Source organism: Lycium ferocissimum, chromosome 7 (genome assembly GCF_029784015.1).
Source record: "Lycium ferocissimum isolate CSIRO_LF1 chromosome 7, AGI_CSIRO_Lferr_CH_V1, whole genome shotgun sequence".
NCBI classification, from domain to species: Eukaryota; Viridiplantae; Streptophyta; class Magnoliopsida; order Solanales; family Solanaceae; genus Lycium; species Lycium ferocissimum.
This window is the reverse complement of record NC_081348.1, coordinates 56,767,121-56,790,830: the sequence shown is the minus strand read 5'-3', so window position 1 is coordinate 56,790,830 and position 23,710 is coordinate 56,767,121. Positions and strand designations below refer to the sequence as shown.

At 36.8% G+C, this 23,710-nt stretch overlaps 1 protein-coding gene across 1 annotated transcript; it reads left to right on the top strand.

The window, feature by feature from the left end:
* Nucleotides 1-2,401: 2,401 nt before the first annotated feature.
* LOC132063012 (cyclin-dependent protein kinase inhibitor SMR14) lies at nucleotides 2,402-3,252 on the top strand. The gene has a single exon (XM_059455465.1). The coding sequence runs from the start codon at nucleotides 2,613-2,615 to the stop codon at nucleotides 3,084-3,086; it is 474 nt and encodes a 157-aa protein (XP_059311448.1). The 5' UTR covers nucleotides 2,402-2,612; the 3' UTR covers nucleotides 3,087-3,252.
* Nucleotides 3,253-23,710: the final 20,458 nt, after the last annotated feature.

Genomic DNA, 23,710 nt, shown 5'->3' with positions numbered 1-23,710 from the left:
TCTAATTAGTTTTTTTTTTTTAGGGTGGAGCATATATATATATATATATATATATATATATATATATATATATATATATATATATATATATATATATGCTCCACCCTCACAAAAAAAACTAATTAACAACCTATTATACGCTACTTACAAGATACAAGTGATTCGTCGTTATTTTTTGAGATAGTAGAAGACAAGATAAATAATTGAAAAAGAATATATATTAGGCATTCTAGCAATAAAAAAAGGTCTTGACTTTTAAATTTAATGCTTCAGTTCCTTTTTAAAACATTTGAGTAATTACATGTTGACTTTTGAGAATTTGGGCATTATATTAAGGACTTATTTAACAAATTTCGTTTTAATTTGAAAAAGTTTTCTGCTAGCTTAAGCCCCAACACGCCCCAAAAAAAAAAAAAAACTCGCCCCAAACGCCTGTGTGTACGCCCCGAATTGCTGAGCGTACGCCTTTGGGGACTTTCGCCCCGACCCATCGCCCCGGGGCATTTTTGGTACGCCCCGCCCCAGGGCTCGCCCCGGGACTCGCCCCGAAAACGCCTTTTAAAACACTGATATTAGCATCATTTATTTATATTTAGTAATGATGATTAAATGGTTGACTACGCATTCTGATTATAAAAGTACCATAAATTTTGCAAAATTCTTAAGATTCCATGAATTTCGGTTTATTTTCCATCATGCTGCAATAGGGTGAGGTAAGAGGTGAGGGGGTAAGAGAGTGTTTGTCTGGTGCAAGAGAATAAAAATGAATGCTTTGCGCATAAAACATTATATGTTTACTTAGGTTTTGAGGACAGATGGTACCTTAAAAGAGTGTAATGTAACAATCTACTTGACACAAATATTAGTGGCCGATTTTACCGCTCAAACTCGTGACTTATTGATCACATGAAAATAATTTTATATACCGTTGTTTCCAGGTTCTAATGCAAGAGAATGAATATGGTTTAAATGCTACGCAGTTTAGTGTATAGTTTCTACAATACCATATTAAGTTAGCTTATAATAACAGATTAATATTTTACTGTAGTACAATCGATATGATAATTTGAAAAATAAAATATATGTAACTCAAATCCATATTTAACGTAAAGAAATTTGTAATACAATATAAGTAACTCAAATCCATTTAGATTTGTTTATATGGTTAATAAGTATTGCAGAATCTGTCGTTTTAGGATATAAATTGTTCTAATATTAATAGGATGAAATTAAGTTGACATGAGATAGCTTCAGCGTGAGGCAAGCACGTGCCTAGATGCATCGAAGTTCGTAGAAATCACCAAAAAGATGCACTATTCAGATTTTATTACTTACTTAATCTCTGACTAATCGTCCCTAAAATATTTTTAAACTGTATATAAAAAGAAAAAAACAAGAAGAAAAAGATAAAGATGGAGAGAGAAAAGAGGATGTAAATTTGCATTGGATCCTTCACCGAAGTAGGACTATTATGCAAGGAACAACTTCTAACGTTTTTCTCTCTCCCACACACATATCCAAGATGTTAGAAAAGCTAAATTCCAACCAAGTCCGGCACTAAAAAAAATCACTAGTTATTGCCCAGAATTTGTCGTCCATTTAATTTGAATATTGATAGTGTAAAATAAATTTTATATTATCATGTCATATTTTTAAATAACTATATATATAGTAAATTATTCAAAAAAAAAAGATTACATAAAAATAAGATAAATTACATCTTGTACAACAGAGGCGGATTCAGAATTTGACATTTATGGGTTCGGGATTTTAGTTTTTTAAAATTACTGGGTTCTAGATTAATAATTTGTATACGTTCAAAGGACTTTCTAATACAAAGATAAGATTTAAACCAAAGCTACTAGGTTCGGCCTAACCCGCACCTGATGAGCTAGCTCCGCCCCTGTGCACATGTCATGATGTATTCGCAGTGTAAAAGTTCTTTAAGTTATACAAATAGTATATAAATTGAAAAATAGGCCATTAGTGCAAGAAATTTTTATCTCATCATCATATTACTTTTTTAGAAGGTAATTAACTTGTATAACTCCTATATTTAAAAGCTTTTATACGTAATTATTATTTGGATGACCTAATAACTGGTTCTCACATTCAGGAGGTACATATCTTAAATCCAAATTGAGCCCATCATTATACCCCTAAAGAATGTGGTGCAGTGGATGTGACTACTCTTCCCTTAATCAGAGGTTTTAGGTTCGAGCTTCGTGGATGGAAAAAACCTTGGTAGGGAGCGTTTCCCCCTGAAATTGGCCCTACGTGGCACGAATCCAGATATAGTCGGGCTCTAATGCGAATACCGGACACCAGGTGGGAAAAAAAAAATCTCATCATTATATTCTCACTTTTTCTTCCCTCCCCCACCCTCGCGCATTTCCAAATTATCTCTATATCTACCTGCATTCTTCTAAGGTGCCTATTTTTCTCCCAATTTATACGCATCACTCCCGCAATTTTTTAGAGTCACTCCACATACATATCTTTTTTAGATTACTTCTTCTTGTCGTCTCTATTTTCTGTTTCCATAATTTATTCATTTTCCTCCTCAATTGCCCCTATTGACTTCCAACTTACACTCAAATACATACATATTAATGTGTTCACAATTCAACTCACCATCATCTTCCCTCATGGTGCTTCCAAAATGCAAGTTCTTGTCATCAAGACCCATTCTAGATTATCAAGATGGGTGCCAAAATTCACCTCCGCAAGACACACAAGAGGCTCAATTTGCTCAAAATCAAGAAGATCATCATAGGCAACAAGACACACAACAACAACAAGAAGACAATACCAAGAAAGAAGAGGAATTTGAAGATGTTAAGGATTCTTGTTTGAAGGTTGATAAAGAAGATGTTGCAATATTAAAAACTCCAACATCACCAAAACATAGTAAAAGACAAATGGTTTGTCCACCAGCTCCAAAGAAGAAAAAGGCAATTCAAGTTACAAAGAGAAAACTCTTTCTTGATGTTTATGACGAAGTAGAATCATGGTTTCCTCCAGCTTTACTAGCAGATCTTGGTAATAAGATCAAGAAAGCTAGGACAACAAGCCCCATTTTATGAGTATGTTTTAGTTTAATTTCTTATGTACTATATCATAGATCTTAATTTAGTGTGTACTCAACCCTACTGATTATTGAGAAGAAGAAAATATTCTCTGGTTTCTACAACTTGTGTTTAATTTGATTTATGCAACGTTTGACAAGTTACTATATATGTTGTCACTCAACTATATATCTCATCTACTTCATTTCTGTTGTACTTCAGTTTGATTGGTTTTACCCTTATGATCTTTTCCCTTGTGCACCTATCGCAGCCTAGTTTAAAAAACTTTCACTTGAATTGTCAAGACTCGATTTTTTTACTTTCGTTCTTTCCATTTGTTCATAAATGGCCAAAACTCTGCAACCCTAAAATCAGATCTGTACGAGCAGATGCAAAATCTAGGACACGTTTTGTTGGGTTAAACTGAACTCATTACTTTTTGACAAATTATGTATGTGATGTTAAAAAGAAATTAAAATATATAATTCTAGATTTTGAATTCACCTCTATACAAAATTCACAACTGCATGCTGAAGAACCACAAGACTATGGATGTGTTTGGTATGGAGGAAAATATCTTTCAACGTTTCTATGTTTGGTTGGTCAAAATATGTTTCGAAAATATTGATTGATCTCTAGAAAAATAAGTTACTTAAAAATTAGAAAAATGAATTTCTAATGAGAGTAGGGAAAAAAAAAGTTCAATAAGTGGCATTTCCCACCTTCTAACGCCTCTAATCCCTACCGGCACACTCCATCACTACCCACCCCCGACTCCCCAATCCATAGTATTTTCCTAGATTACATATTCTCTTGGGATAATGATCGTTTAGATTATATATCCTCTTGGGATAATGATCGTTTACTTATTTATCAAACACAAAAATAAGTAAAAAGATTACTTATTTTTTAAGAAAATATTTTTCAGAAAAAATATTATCCTTCCTACCAAACACACCATATGCATCGGCAAACTTATGATTGACTTGCAAGCATCAAGCATGCTATTTTTTCTTTTACTCTTCTTCTTCTTTTTCTTTTTCTTTTTCCTTTTCCTTTTGGTGCTCAAAAAACTTAAATGAAATCAAATACCAATAGAAGTAAAGAAAACCGTGAAAGGGTATATTCTCATGAACAGAAAGATATATAAAGGCTCTTCCCTAACTTCAAGGTTACAAATATCGCTTTATTTTTTGCATATCTTTAGTTTAATTTGGGGAAAAAGGCAAGTTTCAAGTGTTGTTTTTTGGTTGGCCTCACTTCCCATGCACTCATCATTAACTTTTCAGACTCTTTTCACTTTTTATCACATGAGACAACCCCTTGTTTTGGTGCAAATAAAGTTCCAAACTGCTGTTGCAATAACCCACGCCATGTGACTTTAAAATGGACTACTAGTAATAGTTCTTTATCAACTCTCATTATGCCAAAAAAAAAAAAAAAAAAAAGGTGGAGGAAAATATACAACAACTTCACTTATTAAACTCTGAGATTAACTTTTATATTAAAAAAATTATATTACAGAGGTTATTTAAAATATAATTACAAGTAAGTCCATAACATAAGTAATTTTAATAACCTAAAAATGAAGTTAATTACATACTATATAACAGGTTAAAATAAGCTATAGGTTATACTGATCACATACTTTTTGGATCTTAATGTGTATAATTCTTTTGCGCTTAAATTAAGAAAACCGCCCCCAATTGAACTAGGCTTCATTATGGATCAAGCTACAGCAACATACCCAATGTAATTTTACAAGTGAGATGTGGAAGGATAGAGTGTATGCGGCCTTACCCCTATCTTGGGAGGTAGAGAGACTATTTTCGATGGACCATCGACTCAAGGCAAGCAAATGAAAGCTGTTTGTAAAAAAAAGTCAATGGCGAAGTCAAGATTCTTATTAAGAGAATTTAAATATAACGAAATAAATACATAGAGAAGTCAAGAAATATATATATATATATATATATATATATATATATATAAAAGAAATTGACGTATTTACACATTGTTATTTCCCAGAAGGGGTGTCAATTGACTTGGTCGAAGGTAGTTCCGCCCCTGTGTACAACCAGCTCTAGTCAAGTATTTGATTCTTTCGGTAGCATTTTCTACATGAAGCATAGTTATATATGTATATGTATATAACCAACTAAAATTTCAAAGATTATAAGACCTGAATTCATATTTTTAAAAGTACAATGAAATCAGCGTTAAAAACTTTAAATGCCATCATCAAATTTAAATCTTAAATCCTCCTTAAACATCAATAATGACTAACCAATTAGCTTATCTAAAAAGCTACTCGCATTAACAAAAACAATGAACAAAAGAAAAAGAAAGAAAAAAAAAGATCCAAAACTGATAATGTTGTTTAATACGGATATATGATTTTTGATTCGTCTTGTTGGAAGATGCAGCCGGCCATGGTAATGTTGTAAGGTAAAATGATTAGGTAATATTAATTGCGGAATAAACATGCCAAACTAAATTGTAGTAATAAAATAATGGCTAAACTTGTATAATAAATACCCAAAATGTCACGCATCGACAAGCTTGTGCCCTTGCCGGGCACAGACCTAATGGTCTTCTTTCTACTGTTTCAAGAATCTCAAATCTGTTACTATCCCTAATAATGCATAATTTAAAAAAAAAAAAAAAAAAACACATTGCTACTTAAGCGTTTGGACAACTTTGACTTGCAATTTTTTAAGTATTCAAAACTGAGGTTGAAAAGAAAATTGTGGAACATAATTATAATTGTTAGTTTAGTACGCCACCTATATATATACTAGAGTAGGAGAGTGAGTAGTGTCTTAATAGATTTTCGACCTAGTAAATATTTGTTTATGTAAACGCACAATGTTGAATTTAAGTGCAAGGAGCAAGTTCTTTGTTCTAGTTCAACCTACTCCTGTACTAATTAAGTACAGTGCAAAACTCTTTATAATCTAAGAGACTAAATCCTAGCCACTTGATTGCCTAAGATCACTCTGATTGTAGTAAACTATTTTCAAGATAACTCTAGCCTAAACATAAAAAGTTCAACCAGAAAAGACCTTGCAATTTTACTTATGAAATAAGCAAATAATATTACAACTCAAAACACCTACTATAAGAACTAGACAAACTAAAGAACTGAAAACGACTTCAATTGCTCAAATTTTGGCTCTTCAGTTTTATCTTTCTCTTGCTCACAAGAATTGAATATTCCTTTATGCTCTTACAATGCTCTCAATGTAGGTGTGTGAATATGGAAGAAAACAATCTGGAGATAAGTCGTTTGGTACCATGGTGGAATATTCCATAGGATTAGTTATCCACCTTTTATATGGGATAACTAATTTTACTATTTAGTATAAAAATATCCAGGAATGAACTAATACTTCAAACCAAACGAGGAATAAATTAAGCTAATCCCAGATTCTATCCCACAACTACCATCCTTATCTCATGTACCTAACGACAAGTCCATATACGAACTGTTCCACAACATATTTGACAACTGGAAGCTTGTGAAATCCGGCCGAGTGAATTTATAGGTGAAGATTATTGACTTTTTTGTTGCACCATAAAAAGAAAAGATTAGTTAAGTGACCGTTTGAGCAATAAACTCATAAATAACTTAACAAAATGGGTAGAATGAATATTGTATCAAAGTTTTGCATGACCCCACCCAACCCACCCACCCAGGTGGTACATCACTACATCTTATAGAAGCCTACCTTTTCATTCTTTCGAATTTATAGCACCAAAATAATATCTACACAAATTCTTTAACAGAGATAAATTTAAAACAGTAACAGAGAATGATACTCCTATTTTGCAGATCTCCCGTATGCTAACAACTTTAAAGCACAGAACATGAATTTACATTTCCATTATTATCGAAATCCCGTATTAAATTTAGTTCCATTTATGGTTCTCGTGAATTAATTCATAAAGAGAAAAATGCATCTATTAATTGAACAAAATTGTACATGACAATATTATTTTTCGCTCAAACTTTTAGAAAAGGAGATTATGTAATATTTAGAACAACTTGATGAGCTTTGCATTACACGTCAAATCCTTTTTTTAAAAGGTACTAGCCCAAAACAAAAGAACAACTACAAAAAAAATTTTTCTTTTTTTAACTGATTTTCTCTACCTTTGCAAATTGCTACGGAAGTGGAAAGCGTTTGATTAACGTTTCCAGTCGCGCTGTTTGGTCTGACCCAATATTAGGTCTATGCTTTTTTCTTGTGGGTCATTTGCACGATTGTCCTTCAAAGGCACTGGTCTTTAATTTTTGTCCCTCAATAAAAAAAATTGGTGAAAGTGCTGACAAAAGTTATGCCTTGAGGCGATTAACGAAAATTTAATTTTCTTCGCTCTGAAGGTAGCAAAAACCGAGGTCGCCGGTTCAAATCACGGCTCAATAAAAAAAATTTAAAAAAAATGCAAGGCAGAGTTTCGTAACAAAATTAGGCTTATTCGGGCAAAAGTTATGCCTTGAGGCAGAGTTTTGCAAAATTTCAATTGAATAATTAAAAAAAAAAAAAAAAACTCACGTTAATGCAAACCTCTACTTTAAGGTAGAGTTTACCTCAAACTCTGCCTGAAGGTAGCAAAAACTCTACCTTGAGAATCCAAACTCTATTTTGCGATTTTTTTTTTTTTTAATTTTTGATTAAGCGGGGGTTCAAACCCTAAACTCAAAGAAAATCTTTTTGGGTTTTTTACCTAAGCAGTAAAAATTAAAGACTATGTTTGTAAACTAGCCCAATTTGAGAGCAAAAAATTAAAGACGGTGCCTTTGAAGGGCATTCCGCACAAAAAAAAAATGCTTGTTGAGTCAATTTCTAGCCCAACTTTAGTTGAAATGTCCTTATATCCACCCTTGAAATTTCAAGTTGTACCAGTCCATGAATCCAATGTACAAAGGAGATAATGTCGGCTTTTTGACGTTATTACGGGTAGTCCTTTAGAAGTTAGAATGCATCCACTAGTGGTAGTACTTTTAGAGGAAAAGAGCTAGGAGTAATATATATAGGGAGAATGACGTGTACATACATAACAAGAAAAATATTTACAAAACGTGATAACAGCTTTCAGTTTACAAACCTTATCAGGAGTTTTTTGCGCTAATGGTTGTTAGCAATATTTTAGCCAAAGATTAGATTTACTAATTGTAGCCGTAGGTACCCGCTAGCAATCACCAACACCACGACTCACAAACACTCTCATCTCCTGCATTTTAAACTTAGCTGGCAGCGTTACCATGAAACAACCACTTTCCGTCGTTGTCATTAATTCCACTCATAACTCACTCACAAATTTCCCGCTCAAGAATACACATTCTAAAAAATACTCAATTCATGCACCACTACAGTTTAACAAAGTTTCATACCAATGCACACACATTGGAACAAATTCATACACGTACACACATTGACAACAACTATTACCTTGCTCCCCAAGCACAGAACTTATTGTTCCCAGTTCATCACCAGTACAGGGCACTCATTAGATCATCATGTTTGTATATCATGTATATCACTGTTAAGAAGGCAATTAGGAGCTATTAAGCTGTTAGTACTGTTAAGGGCATTAGTGTCTTTTTACCCTTTCTAGTAATTGGTTAATTAGTTAGGGCTGTTAGAGCTAACGACTACATTAGCAGTTAGTTAGGATCAGTTAATATTGTAATTAGCTAAGTCGATATATTGTGTATCATGTACATTCTAAAGAAATAAGCATTGTATTCTCATTGTAAATGAAATTCTTCCTCCTTTCTTCTTCCTCATATCTGTTTCTTCTTCTTCTTCTTCTTCGAGTTCTTCATACAGTTCATTAATGGAACTCTGAAATACTTCATTGTATCAAAGTAGGGTCCATTTCACCCGATGTTGGGTCTCATATCAAACTGCCCACGCTCCATATATTAAGCTTTGGGCGTGGGGGTGGGAGTTGGGGGGGGGGGGTGAAGAGGTCCCATATAGGTGGTTAATGGGATGGGTGGTCTTCTTCTACGAACTTGGACAATCCTAACCCTATGAGCTAGATTTTGGGGTTAAGTTAGGCCCAAGATCCATTTCTTTACATGGTATCAGAACAACGAGTTGTTCTTAATCGAAAACTCTACCCAATTTCGTAAACAACAACATACCTAGTGTAATCACACAAGTAGGGTAAGATGTACGCAAACCTTACCTCTACATTTGTGGGGTAGAGAAGTTGTTCCCGATAGAGCCTCGGCTCAAAAGAAGTGTCACTAAAGTAGGATAGATAGAAAAACAATGGCAGCAAAATAAAAAGTTAAACAAAGTAAACTAAGTAATAGGTAGTAGTAAAATTGAAGAATAGGATACTATCACGCCCCAACTCGGGGAACGTTGGGGCACCTACTATTTCCCACCTCAGTAGGTGAACCCGTCCCTTATGCAACCAATTATCAGTAAATGAATGAAAAACCCAAGATAATACTATAAGTCTGACATAATATATAAAATACTAAGTGCGAAAGATAAACAAATCCCAAATCATGGTCTGATCAGTACAAGAGCTACTAAATACTACTACAAGTCTGAATAGTCAATACATCATCTGAATACATATTGTCTCGAAATAGAAATGGGACAATAAAGAAGATAGAGTCTCGGGTTGCATGGATCATCAGTAGCTCACCCTCATAACTCTAGGAACGATGCCTCGGGATCAGTCACGAGGTATGGAAGTCTCTCCAACAGCGAACTCTGCACTCATGAAAAGAGTACAACAAGGTAGTATCAGTACAAAACACAGTACTGAGTAAGCATCATAGGCTGCCAACATTTAGATCACGCATGCAAACAAGGAAATAGGAAGATAATCATGCTCACAGACATATACGAGTCAACGAGTCCAAGTAGTACAATCAATTACCAATAATGACTCAAATACACCACGAATCCAAACATAAACAAATAATCACCAAATAACTCAATTATCACCGAAGATCAATATCAATCCAAATGACACAAAATAAGGTGAATGCATATGAAATGCAATGCAATGATACACACATGCTCCGGGGGGACGATGTCCACCTCTCGACAGTCATGACCCATGGGGGACCGCTAAGTCCATGTTCCGTCATTCCGTATCACCAATAAGCCTAGAATGACTCCTCCATTCAATATACATGCTAACCACTCTGTATCACGCAACATAGAGATGGCTACGCAAATATAGTAATGTCGCACGAATCATACTTACCTCCATCATCACCATTTCCCAATATCAAGATCAAGACAATTATATCATGGATATGAGAAAGTATGTCATGCATTGAGAACATCATAAATAAAATATGGATTCCAATCAATTTCATATTAGGATAGCCATCATAGCACAAGTATCACATGAATCCGTTCCTTCCAACCAATCTCCCATAATACAAAGGAACCACCAATTCACATAAAGAAAGCCAAGCATAACTTAGGGAATCTACAGGCTACGAGCCCGAACACACAAGTTACACAAAAGTACCAATCCTAAGAATTCCATCCCAAACTTAATACCCGAAGGTTCACATGATGTCTCCAACAATTCCCTAGTACTACATACGAGTCGCTAACCGGAGTCTAACCAAAAAGGTAAGTCGTAACCGACCTAGGAAGCCGAACAGGAACCTCGAACCATCACACCTTGCCCTTGCCCTTCCGTAATGCCTCCAAGTACTCAAAGTCTATTCATAATCGAATTCTATATTAAAAACCATGAATAATGACACCCATATTGCTATACTTCTAGCTAGGTCAAATTCTAACCCAAGAAATTGGAGAAACGGGCCCATAAGGTTAAAACAGGAAATTAAAAGATGGAACATGCAATTCAAGCTCTAGGTGATCAAACTTGTTAATCATTTGCTAAAACAACTCAAGATTAAGCCTAAATTCGAATTAAAGCAAAAACCCCAAATTTGGATATGAACCCTAATTCTTCAATCCTCAAATTAACCATTAATAATGGAAGAAATAAGCTTAACAACAAGGAATTCATCAGACTCTATGGTTATTCCAGTCAATTTCACCACCAATTTCTATTTTAGAAGTCTAAACCCATTTTAAGAATTTTAACACAAGACTGATCTTCTCTATCTAGATTGTAGTGATTCTAGGCATGGAATAGCAATCTAGGAAGGCAAATAACAAAGGCTAGGATCATAGATCTTACCTTCAACAAGAATCAGCCTACAAATAGCTTTATTCCCCCCAAAGAGTGCTTAAAAAAGTGATGAGAAGAAGTGAACGGGTTTAAGGGACTTAACTTGAGAAAAGAGAAATAATTCTGCCGATTACGGACTACGGGCGGTCAAGGAGCATTGCCGGCACGCGCGCTATTTACGGCGCCCATAAGGCACGCCATAGCGGCCTCTACTCAAAATCAATAAGCCGCTATAGCGACAAGGATCCCGCTACGGCAGCTAAATACCCAAAACTCCCAGTCCGCTATAACTGTCCCCTGGGCGCTATAGCGTGACCACTATATCGTTATGGTACCATTGCAGCGCCTACACCAGAACCAGAATATTATGATTTTGATCAATCTCGTCCCAAAATTTGACTATCACCCGTGGCCTCACAGATACCCATCAAACATACACATACATAAAAAGGCACTACGAATTCGCTCGTGGCCTCGAATTTTCCAACGGAGGTCTAATTGACCAAGTCAACCTCCAATGGCCTAAAGCCCGACTCTCCTAACCCAAGTCCCAAAACGCTCCCAATTGCATTGGGAACCAAACCGAACACACTACCAAGTCACAAATGACTAACTGGATCTCTCGTAATCGATGAAATTCCAAAAAAGGTCCGCTTACTCAAAAGTCAACGTTGAGTCCAATAGATTAAACTTTGAGGCTCAAACCTCTAAAAGTCACTCTAAAACCAACCCGATGACCTAGGGAAAAGTCAACAGGGGTAAAAGGGTCATTAGCAATATAACGACTTTACCGAGTTGTCACATCAGATACCAATTAAACAATCACTCCTCCTCGAGCGATAAAGAGTAGAAATGGGGAAGGTACCTGAATCGGCAAGCAACTGGGATATCTCTCGTGCATATTAGACTCGGTCTCCTAAGTAGGCTCCTCAAAGGGACGATGCTTCTATTGAACCTTGATCGAAGCAATCTCCTTCGACCTCACCTTCCTAACCTACCTATCCAGAATCGCTATAAGCTCTTCCTCATAAGACATATTCTCATCAAGAAACAAAGAATCCCAACAGACTATATAGGAACCGTCAGAATGATACTTCTTAAGCATGGACACATGGAAAACCGGATGAACACCTGACAGGTTCGGTGGTAATGCCAACTCATAAGCAATATCTCCGACTCTACGGAGAACTTCAAATAGGCCAAGGTATTTCGGACTCAACTTTCCCTCTTCCCAAATCCCATAACACCGTTCATGGGTGAGATCTTCAGAAGCACCTGCTCGCCCACTCTAAACTCTAAATCCCGAACCTTTCGGTCCGCATACATCCTTTGTCGACTCTGAGCTGCTAGAAGCTTTTACTGAATAAGCTTCACCTTATCCGCGGACTCTCTCAACAAATCTGTTCCCCACGGGCGAACCTCAAACTCATCAAACCAACCAATAGGAGAACGACACCTCTTACCATACAAGGCCTCGAACGGCGCCATATCAATACTTGAATGGTAGCTATTGTTGGACGCAAACTCTGCTAGGGGCAAGAACTGATCCCAATGACCACCAAAATCAATGATACATGCTCTCAACATATCCTCGAGCACCTGAATAGTCCTTTCGGACTGACCATCAGTCGCCTCCGGGATGAAAAGTTATACTGAGGTCCAACTGAGTACACTCTGAAAAGCCTTTCAGAAACTGGAAGTAAACTGGGGACCTCGATCCGAAACAATGGAAATAGGGACCCCGTGCAATCGCACAATATCACGAATATAAATCCTGGCTAACTTCTCCGTAGTATAAGTAACCTAAACTGGAATGAAATGAGCGGACTTAGTCAACCGGTCAACAATAACCCAAGTTGAGTCAAACTTGCCCAGGGTCTTCGGAAGACCCACCACAAAATCCATGGCAATCTTCTCCCACTTCCACTAGAGAATAGGCATTCTCTGGAGCACACCACCAGATCTCTGGTGCTGATACTTCACTTGCTGGCAATTCCCACACTTAGATACAAAATATGCAATATCTCTTCATTCTCCTCCACCAATAGTGTTGTCTCAAATCACGATACATCTTCGTGGTATCCAGATGAATGGAATACCTCGAACAATGGGCCTCGATCAAAATCAAACGAATCAAGTCGCCAATACGAGGAACGCCCACGTGTCCCTTGATCCTCAGAATGCCTTCACTATCAAGCATGGCCTCTTTGGCTTCCCCTCTCAAAACCTTATCATGAACCTTATACAACTGGGAATCCTCAAACTGTTGGGCCTTAATCTCCTCCAACAGGGACGACTTCGCCTCAACACAAGCTAAGACTCTGCCCGAAACTGGGATGTCAAGGCGTACAAAACTGTTAGCCAGGATCTGAACCTCCATGGCTAACGGACGTTCAGAAGTAACCAATCGGTCTAAGCTACCTATACTCACTGCCTTGCGACTCAAGGAATCAGCAACAACATTGGCTTTTACTGGATGATAAAGAATAGAGATGGCATAGTCGTTCAGGAGCTCCATCCATCAGCGCTGCCTGGAATTAAGATCTCTTTGGGTAAACACGTGCTGAAGGCTACGGTGGTCAGTGAAAACCTCACAATAGACACCGTACAAGTAATGCCTCTAGATCTTCAAGGCGAACCACAACTAGCAACTCCAAATCGTGGGTAGGGTAGTTCCTCTCACGGATCTTTAACTTACGGGAAGCATAGGTTATGACACTACCATTCTGCATCAAAACAGAACCCAAAGCCACACGGGATGCATCACAATGGGCTGAGAAATCCTTACCCTCCTGTGACGATGCTAGAATCGAAATTTCAAGTCAAAAGGGTCTTGAGTTTTTGAAAACTCTCCTCATAATTATCGGACCACTGGAAGGGAACATCTTTCTGGGTTAATCTGGTAAACGAAGAAGCAACTGAAATAGCTGGCTAATCCCATGAAGCTACAGATATTGGTTACGATAGTGGGCCTCGCCCAATCTCTAACTGCCTCAATCTTCTTAGGATCAACCATGATCCCCTCCTTAAACACAACGTGGCCCAAAAATGCCACAGACTCAAACCAGAACTCGCACTTTAAAAACTTGACATAAAGCCTCTTCTTCCTCAACAACCCAAAAATAATCCTCAAATGGCGCTCATGCTCCTCTCTACTCTTGGAATAAACCAAGATATCATCAATGTACATAATCACAAAGGAGCCAAGATATGGCTTTAAAATGTCATTCATCAAAGTCATAAAAGCAGCTGGGGCATTCGTAAGCCCAAATGACATCACAAGGAACTCGTAATGACAATAACGAGGCCTAAAGGCCGTCTTTAGAACATCTTCGGCCCGAATCTTCACTTGATAGTAGCCTGACCTCAAATCAATCTTTAAAAATATCAAAGCACCCTGAAGCTGGTCGGACAAGTCATCAATACGAGGAATGGGATACTTATTACGAATGGTCACCTTGTTCGGCTAACGATAATCAACGCACATGCTCATAGTACCATCCTTCTTCTTCACAAATAAAACATGACGCCACTGCTGAGAAACGCTCGGTCTAACAAATCCTTACTCACCGTATCTTTGGCCGCTCTTTTAGCTCCCTCAACTCAGCGGGTGCCATCCTATAAGGAGGAATGGAAATACGACGCGTGCCCGGATCCAAGTTGATACAGAAATCAATATCGCGGTAGAGCGGCATACCCGTCAAATTAGAAGGACAGACCTCGACGAACTCACTCACAACAGACATGAACTTAAGGGGCGGAGAATCAACGCTAGTATTGTGAACATGGGCTAAATAAGCCAAACACCCCTTGGCCACTAACTTCTTCGCACAGGTTTAGGAAATGATCTTCTTCGGAGCGGGACTCAGAGTACCCCTCCACTCTAATCGAGAAATACCAGGCATAACTAAAGTAACTGTTTAAAATCGCATGGTCGGGAGATAACCAAGTCATACCCAAAATAATATCGAAGTCTACCATATCCAATATCATCAAGTCTACCCGCGTATCATACCCCATGAAAGTAACTAAACAAGACCGAAAGAATCTATCAACAATAATAGAATCTCCGACCGGAGTAGATACACAGATAGGCACTCCCATATGATCAAAACACAAATCCCAATAAAAAACATAATAGACAGACACATAGGAATAAGTAGACCTCGGATCAAATAATACCAAAGCAGGTCAATGTCGAACAGAAGTATTACCTAAGATCACAGCATCAGAGGTCTCCTTGTCTCGGGCCTTCCCGAGAAAGAATAGCAAAGACTGCCACCACGGCCACCTCTAGAAGCCTGCGGACCACCTCTACTTGACTGGTGTCCACCTCTGGTCTGATAAGAGCCACTGTGGCTTTGTTCGGAACACGCCTCAACCGACGAGCCACATGCCACTAGAAGGTGCGGGGCCCCTCGGAGTCCGAAACTTGGAACCTGCCGAGACCCACTCGCACCGACACCGGGGACAATCTCCCTCAAGGTGACTGGGGTCGCCACACATATAGCATGCTCTAGGAGCTAGAGGTCGATGCACAGAAGTCTAAACCCATTTCAAGAATTTTGACACAAGACTCGTCTTCTCTATCTGGATTGTAGTGATTCTAGGCATGGAATAGGAATCTAGGAAGGCAAATAACAAAGGCTAGGATCATAGATCTTACCTCCAACAAGAATCAGCCCATAAATAGCTCTATTCCCCCAAAGAGTGCTTCGAAAAGTGATAAGACGAAGTGATAGTGTTTAAGGGACTTAACTTGAGAAAAGAGAAATAATTCTGTCCGACTACGGCTACAGCGGTCAAGGAGCCCTTTGCAGTGCACACGCTGTAACCGCTATAGCGGCAAGGAGCTCGCTACGGTAGCTAACCACCCAAAACTCTCAGTCCGCTATAGCCATCCCCTAGGCATTATAGTGTGACCGCTACATTGGTTATAGTACCGCTGCAGTGTCTACACCAGAACCAGAATATTATGGTTTTGACCAATCTCATCCTGAAATTCAACTATCACCTGAGGCCCCACAGATACCTAACAAACATGCACATACACATAAAAAAGTGCTACGAATTCACCCGTGGCCTCGGATTTTCCAATGGAGGTCTAATTGACCAAGTCAATTTCCAATGGCCTAAATCCAAGTTCCCAATCCAAGTCCCAAAAAGCTTCCAATTGCATTGGGAACCTAACCGAACACACTACCAAGTCACAAATGACTATCCGGACATCTCAAAATTTATGAAATTTCGTTTACTCAAAAGTCAATTTTGGGTCAAACGGATTTCACTTTGAGGCTCAAACCTCCAAAAGTCACTCTAAAACCCGCCCATTGACCTAGGGAAAAGTCAACAGGGGTAAAAGGGTCATTAGCACTATAACGACCAGTCGAGTCATTATAGATACTATGCGAATACAAGGTACGACAACTAAATAAGAAAAATATGAGAAGAGGAGACTAGCTCCCTGACTCTTTCTCGTAAAAGTACTCCTACCCCCGGCTACCTATTACCCTTGTACCTTAATCCTCGATCTCAAAACCTTCCTATCTAGGATCACATCTTCTGTAAGTGGAAGATGTGCCATGTTTTGTTTAATCACATCCTACAAGCTTTTCTTAGGCTTGCCTCTCCTAAAATCTGCTATAGCTAAACTTTCACCCATTTTAACAGATGCCTCTGCACACCTTCTCTTCGCATGTCCAAACCACCTCAGCCTCTCTTTTCTCATCTTATACGCAATCGATAGTCTCTATCAAGATTCTTCATCTTCTACAATCAAATTTTGTTCTCGACCCAAGAACTGCATAAAATTTAAAGATTCAATGACGAATCAAAAAAATTCATCGGATGCTTTCACTAATACTGGAGTCGGTACCTCTGTAACTTCTCAATCTGAACATGTAGGCAATCAAACAATGCAAGGAACAACACCTATGATCAATCAAAATCACCCTCTCTATTTGCATGTGTCTAAGGTAAGTAAGGAACGACACAGGTGATCGATCATAATCACCCTCTCCATTTGCATATGTCTAATGTAAGTGAAATTTCCTAATTTCTCTTCAATTTACTAGCACTGAAAATTATACCCCCTGGAGTATATCTATGTGTATAGCCTATTAGGAGGAATAAATTTGGATGTGTTGATGGTACATGGAAAAAAAAAAAGTTTACGGAAAAATATAGGGCTAGGGTTAATGTTATAGTGTTGTCTTGGCTAATGAACACTATTGCAAGCAATTTACTAAGTGGAGTAGTTTATGTTTCAAGTGCTTGGTCTGTGTGAGAAGAACTAAAAGATAGATTTGACAAAATAAATGGATCAAGAACCTTTAATTTACATAGAGAAATTTCAACATTATCACAAGGAACACTATCTCTATCTGTGTATTTCACAAAGCTTAAGGACTTGTGGAATGAATTTGAGTCTCTTGTGCCTTCCCCTGGGTGTAATTGTGAAAAATTCAGGAATCTTTTGGCCTATATACAAAGGTAAAGACTGTAATAATTTTTTATAGACCTTAGTGACTCGTATTTGCAAACAAGAAGCCAGATTCTATTAATGAATCCTCTTCCATATATAAATCAGGCATATGCCATGCCTATAAATGATGAGGGTCAAAAGGCAACTGTCTCAAACCCTACCGGCCTACTAGCAGCTATTCCCTATAGTTACGATCCTGCTATATACTCCAAGATAGAAAACTAGAATCATAGAAGACTACAACCTTCATGTGACTTTTGCAAGATAAAGGGACATACTAAAGAAAATTGTTATAAATTGGTGTGATGTCTTCCAAGTTTCAATAAGAAAAGAAAGGGCGGTTCAGGAGGAAATTGAGGGGCTACAACCTACAATGTGCTAGTTGAGAACTCATATTTTCAAAACATACCTGCTTGATCCCAGAAGAGTATTTCTCTTTGGTTCACAAAATGTAGATCAATTCATGACCATTGGGGGCTATATCAAAGGATGGAGAATAATGAAATGAATCAATTGTCCAACATGACTCAACCTGTAACTTGTATATTCACTAAAGATCAATATGATCAAATACTGCAAATGCTAAACAAAATCAATCATACTTCAGCAAGTGCAAATATAGCAAGTATAGGTGATATAATAAGAACAAATAATGGTACTGGTTCAAGTGTCAGTAATGTCTTCCTATTGTCTAATAGATCAAAAGATTGGATTACAGATTCAGATGCTACAAATCGTATGGCATAAAATCCCCAATTTAGATAGTTGAACCTCATGATTCTATGGTTAGAAATCTTCCCACATCAAGTATAATCATCATAGGGTGTTAGGGAATCAATGATTTATGTCAAAATCACTCCATAAGAACAACCCCCACGATCTTCTCTTTTTCGAAAAAGGGAAAAACTAGGTTTGAAAATCGTCACTGTTCAGATTTGTATTGTTCAAGTTACTCATTGTGATAGCGATCCCCTAGCGCTACCACGAAAATTTCAAATTTTTCTTTGTTGAGCAATATCGTGCTCCTTCAGCACCACTTTGCTGAATTTTCTTCAGCGCTATCGCACTCCTTCATGTTGTTGGCGTTGCTCACAAAACTTTTTCAGCATTATCGCTCTCCTTCAGCGCCAATGGTTTTGGCACCAGACACCAAAAAAATAGTAATTGCATTTTAGTTCCAGATGTGCGGAACCGCCCCCAGTCTCCTCCCAAATCATCCCACAAGTCACAAATAACATTATGAACTTATGGACATGGTCAAAATTCATTTTGAAACACAAATACTAAAAATCATAGGTTAGATTACTACATTTTTAATAGTAATGAGTAGAAACATAAACTCCTTTAACATAGTTAATAGGGATGTAGTGAAGATTCAATTAAATAATAATATTAACTAAGATGCTACTAAATTTCAAAGTCGTGACTCGTGATACATCTTCCTAAATTGTCGGCTTTTGGTCACTAGACTATTTTCATTTTTTTTGCCTGGATTGCCCTCCAAAGGCGTTGGTTTTTAAGTTTTGCCTCTCAAATTACTGGTCTTTAATTTTTGTCCTTCTCTTAAAAAAAGTGGTTGCAAACATTCTGAAGTTCTGTATTCGAACATCCTCTCAGTAAAAAAAAAAAAATTGCAAGGCAAGGATTCGCGAAAATTTTGCCTTATAATTAAGGCGAAATTTAAATTTGCCTTAAGTCGGAATTCGCAAGGCGATTTTTTTTTTTTGGGGGGGGGGGGGGGGGGGGGGAAGGGTCAAATATACCCTTCTACTTTAGTTTATTGGCTAAGTTTGTCCTCCGTTAGCCAAAGTAGTCAAATATACCCTCATGTTACAAGTTGGGGCAAAAATATACCCCTACCGTTAGCAAAGTTGTAAAAATACCCTAATTTCTAACATATTTTCACATAAACAAGTCTAGTCATTGGAATTGGGTGACATGGACAACACATGACATTTAACTTATTCTATGTGGTGCCTACGTGGCAATTTTTTTAAAAAACAATCTGGAAATTAATTTTTCTAAAAACAAATCCATTAAAAATGGGTTTTATTAAAAATCTGATTTTTCTTAAAATTTTTTTATAAAATCCGCTTCTTAAAAAAAAATCTGGAAAATGATTTTTTAGGACACATTTAAAAAAAAAAAAAAAAAAAAAAAAAACTTTACAGTTTTCCAGATTTTTTAACTAAAATATCCAATTTTCGAGAATATATTTTTTAAAAAATGGGTTTTATTAAAATACAAAAGTTTCAGATTTTTAATAAAAGCCATTTTTTCAGATTTGTTTTTAAAAAATCAATTTTCTAGATTGTTTTTTAAAAAATTGTCACGTAGGCACCACATAGAATAAGTTAAATACCATGTGGCGTCCATGTCACCCAATTCCAATGACTAGACTTGCTTATGTGGGAATATGTTAGAAATGAGGGATATTTTTGAAACTTTGCTAACGGTAGGGGGTATATTTGGCCAACATAGCGGAATAGTATATTTGACTACTTTGGCTAACGGAGAGCAAAATTAGCCAATAAACTAAAGTAGAGGGGGTATATTTGACCCTTTTCCCTTTTTTATTTTTACTTTGCTGGAATTCTACAGAAGTTAAGCCTCAAGACCTAACTTTTGCCAGAATAGGCATAATTTGCTACGAAATTCAACCTTGCGAATTTTTTTTTAAAACTCTACTGGGGTTCAAACCGAGGATTTCAGGAGTATTTTCGGCTTAAAGTGTCAAAGGAAAAATTAAAGAACGGCAATTTGAGGGGCAAAAATTGAAGACCACCCCCGAATAAAGGCATTTGTGCGAATTCCCGAACTCAATGAACGTTTTAGATCCCGTTTGGATTGGTTTATAAGTTGCTGAAAATAACTTATAAGCTATTTTCAGCTTTTTTGAGTGTTTGGCTATCCAGTTTAAAGCCATTTTGTGCTTAAAATAAGCCCAAAAAAATAACTAGGCCCGTTTGGCTTAGCTTATGTAAAGCGACTTATAACCGAAAAACGAACTATAAGTCGCTTTTTAAGCCCATCCAAATAGGCTCTTAGCCATATCGAGAGACTGCTTTTGTTCTTACCCATTTAAATATTCAATTTCATGGGTTCAGCAGGAGCTTCTCTCTTTCTCTCTCTCTCTCTGCCAGATTGCCTTCATACGGACTGGTCTTTAATTTGTCCCTCAAATCTTTGGTCTTTAATTTTTATCCATGCTTCTCATTTAATGAAAATTGATGGGCTAAAGTAACCTTATGCGTTGGTCTACGAAATCAGAGATTCTGGGTTAGATCCCCAGTAGAGGCAATGAATTCATTGTTTTCTTACACACAAAAAAATTCGCAAGGCATAAGTTGAGAAAACATTTGCCTTGTTCGGCATAAGTTCTGTAGGAATTAAATTATCTAGCACAAGTTGTGTAGTAACTAATTCGCAAGGCATAAGTTTAGAGAACCTTTGCCTTGTTGGGCATAAGTTCTGTAGGAAGTAAATTACTCGGCATAAGTTGTGTAGTAACTAATTCGCTCTGCACTGCACAACTTATGCCGAAAAATTATTCCTGTAGAAATTATGCCGGACAAGGCAAAGTTTCTATAAACTTATGCCTTGTGAAATTAGGTCATAAATAAGGGTAGATCGAACATTTTTTTTTTTCAATATCAAGGATATTTTCGACTAATTTTTTATTAGTTAAAGAGATGAATGACAAAAATTGAAGACCAGCGATTTGAGGGGCAAAAATTAAAGACCACCCAAGATAGGATACGGGGAAGGACCCTCTATTTCTCTCTTTCGGTAAAAAGAAACAAAAGAAGATAACACTTGGAAGTGATCTAGTTACTAATGTTTTCAAAAGCATTTTCGGGATGAGTCCTAGGGCGAGTCCCGGGACGGAGCGTACCAAAAATGCTCCGACGCGCAAATGAAGGGCGTAAATCTATAGGGCGTACGCCCTGCAATTTTGGGCGTAAGTCTCGGGCATAAAATCATAAGTCCTGAGCGTAAAAGTGTACACCCCGGGCGTTAAATATAATTTTTTATTTTTTATTTTTTTAAAATTATTTTTCTACATATTAAGATTTTTATTATTGGTGTAGTGATCTTTATACTTCATGTTATTATGTTGTAGAGAGTTTTCCTAAAATATAAATAAAGAAAGCAGCTCGCATGAAAATAACACTATCATGAATAGCTTTTTTAGATGATTATGTCTGAAAGTGATAGGATAGGTATTTCATAGCACTCTATTCCTAAAGCAACTTTATCCATTTTTTCTCATTTATTTTATACTTGTTGCCCTTCTCCTGCTTTGAAATCTATTAATAAAAAATAGTGCAAATATTAGTTGAAATAATAGATGTGGAGATTGATGATGAAGTGGATGAAGATTCCATTTTAAAGATTATCTAGGCTATTGTCATTTTTGCGTTGTTACCTTTCTCAAATAATAATTGTAATATTTTTTTATATATATTAGTGGTGATGTATTTGAATTTATTCGCATAATTTTAATGAAAATTTTATTTTTGCTTATTTTTTTAGTAATAAAATTATAAAATTGAAGATACATGAGACATATGCCCTGTAGATCCATGAGACTTACGCACCGTGTCTCGAGACTTACGCTTCGCCCCGTGATTCATAAAATGCCTCGCCTCGCGCTCCCGCCTCTTAAAACATTGCTAGCTACTTCTTGAGGTAATCAATTATATAGGGATCTAGTAGTTCAATTGGTTGGCTACCTGAACTTTCGCCTTGTTGGTGAGGATTCGAATCCCCACATTGTAATCCCCTCCCCATTTTCCTTTCCCCTACCCCTTATGTAATAAAAAAAAATATATATCTTTAAAAAAAAAAAAGTTAATCAATTACAACTTTGACCAAAGCAGGGAGATGTAGTAATGGGCCTATGGGCCTTCTTTTCAATGTCTGGACCTTCTTGTCTATTATGTTATTAGTTGGGTTAAAAGTTAAAGTAAGGACCCTATCATGTGGGCCCTAAATTGAAGATGGGCCAGAAAAGGACCAAAGGCCCTTATGAACTTGAAGACTTTTTTGTACATCCCCTGTTGTCATTGGTATACACCCAAGGAAAAAATAGCAATCATTTCCACCCTATATTGGATTCTCTAACATCACCATCAATGGAGCCATGGAACTATCTTAAACTATTAGGAAGATTAACCCACACATCTTTTTTGTCTTGATTCCCCTACCTGACCTGACTGCAGATTTTTTTTTCCACTCTTTTGATTTAGGATTCTTATTTATATAATCATCTGATAACCGTACTCACAAAGTCGATTAATTTAGATTCGTGTTGTATACAAGCTTTTTTCATTTTGGAGCTCGAATTTGGGACTTTAGATTAAAGGTAGAGGAATGTTATCTATCCCGCCACACTTTTTGGCGATCTTCTTTTGATTTGGGATTTCTTTTTGTATAACTATTTAGTATTCCGTAGGCCCTAGTCTTCTACTTAGTTAATTGGGTATGGAATTTTTCCGCATTAATTATATTTTTATAAAAACATATGTATATTTACTGAAGGATTTAGGTTATATGTACTGATCATATAGATTTTTTTTATATTATCAGTTAATTTTAACCTGCAATAGCAGGTTAATTACTATTTCTATCAAATTAATATTTATAAAAATAAACTTGCAATTATTTAATAAATGGCATGATTGTGAAAAATAAATCAAACCCATTAGCGCATAGAACTTAAACCCTTAACTTAAATATAACCCTTTTTAAAGTTGTTCAATTATTTAGGATTTTATTTACTAGTCCTACTAGTATGGAGTACCCTCCAATGCAAAGTGTACCTGAAGCTAATCATGAAGTGGTAGGACAAGCTTTCTATGTCATGTCCCTCGTGCATACTGGAAAGGAATTTAAGTCCAAGCCAGCTTGAATTAGTAAAGCTACAAAATTTCATCTTGAGAATAAGACTGCACAAGTA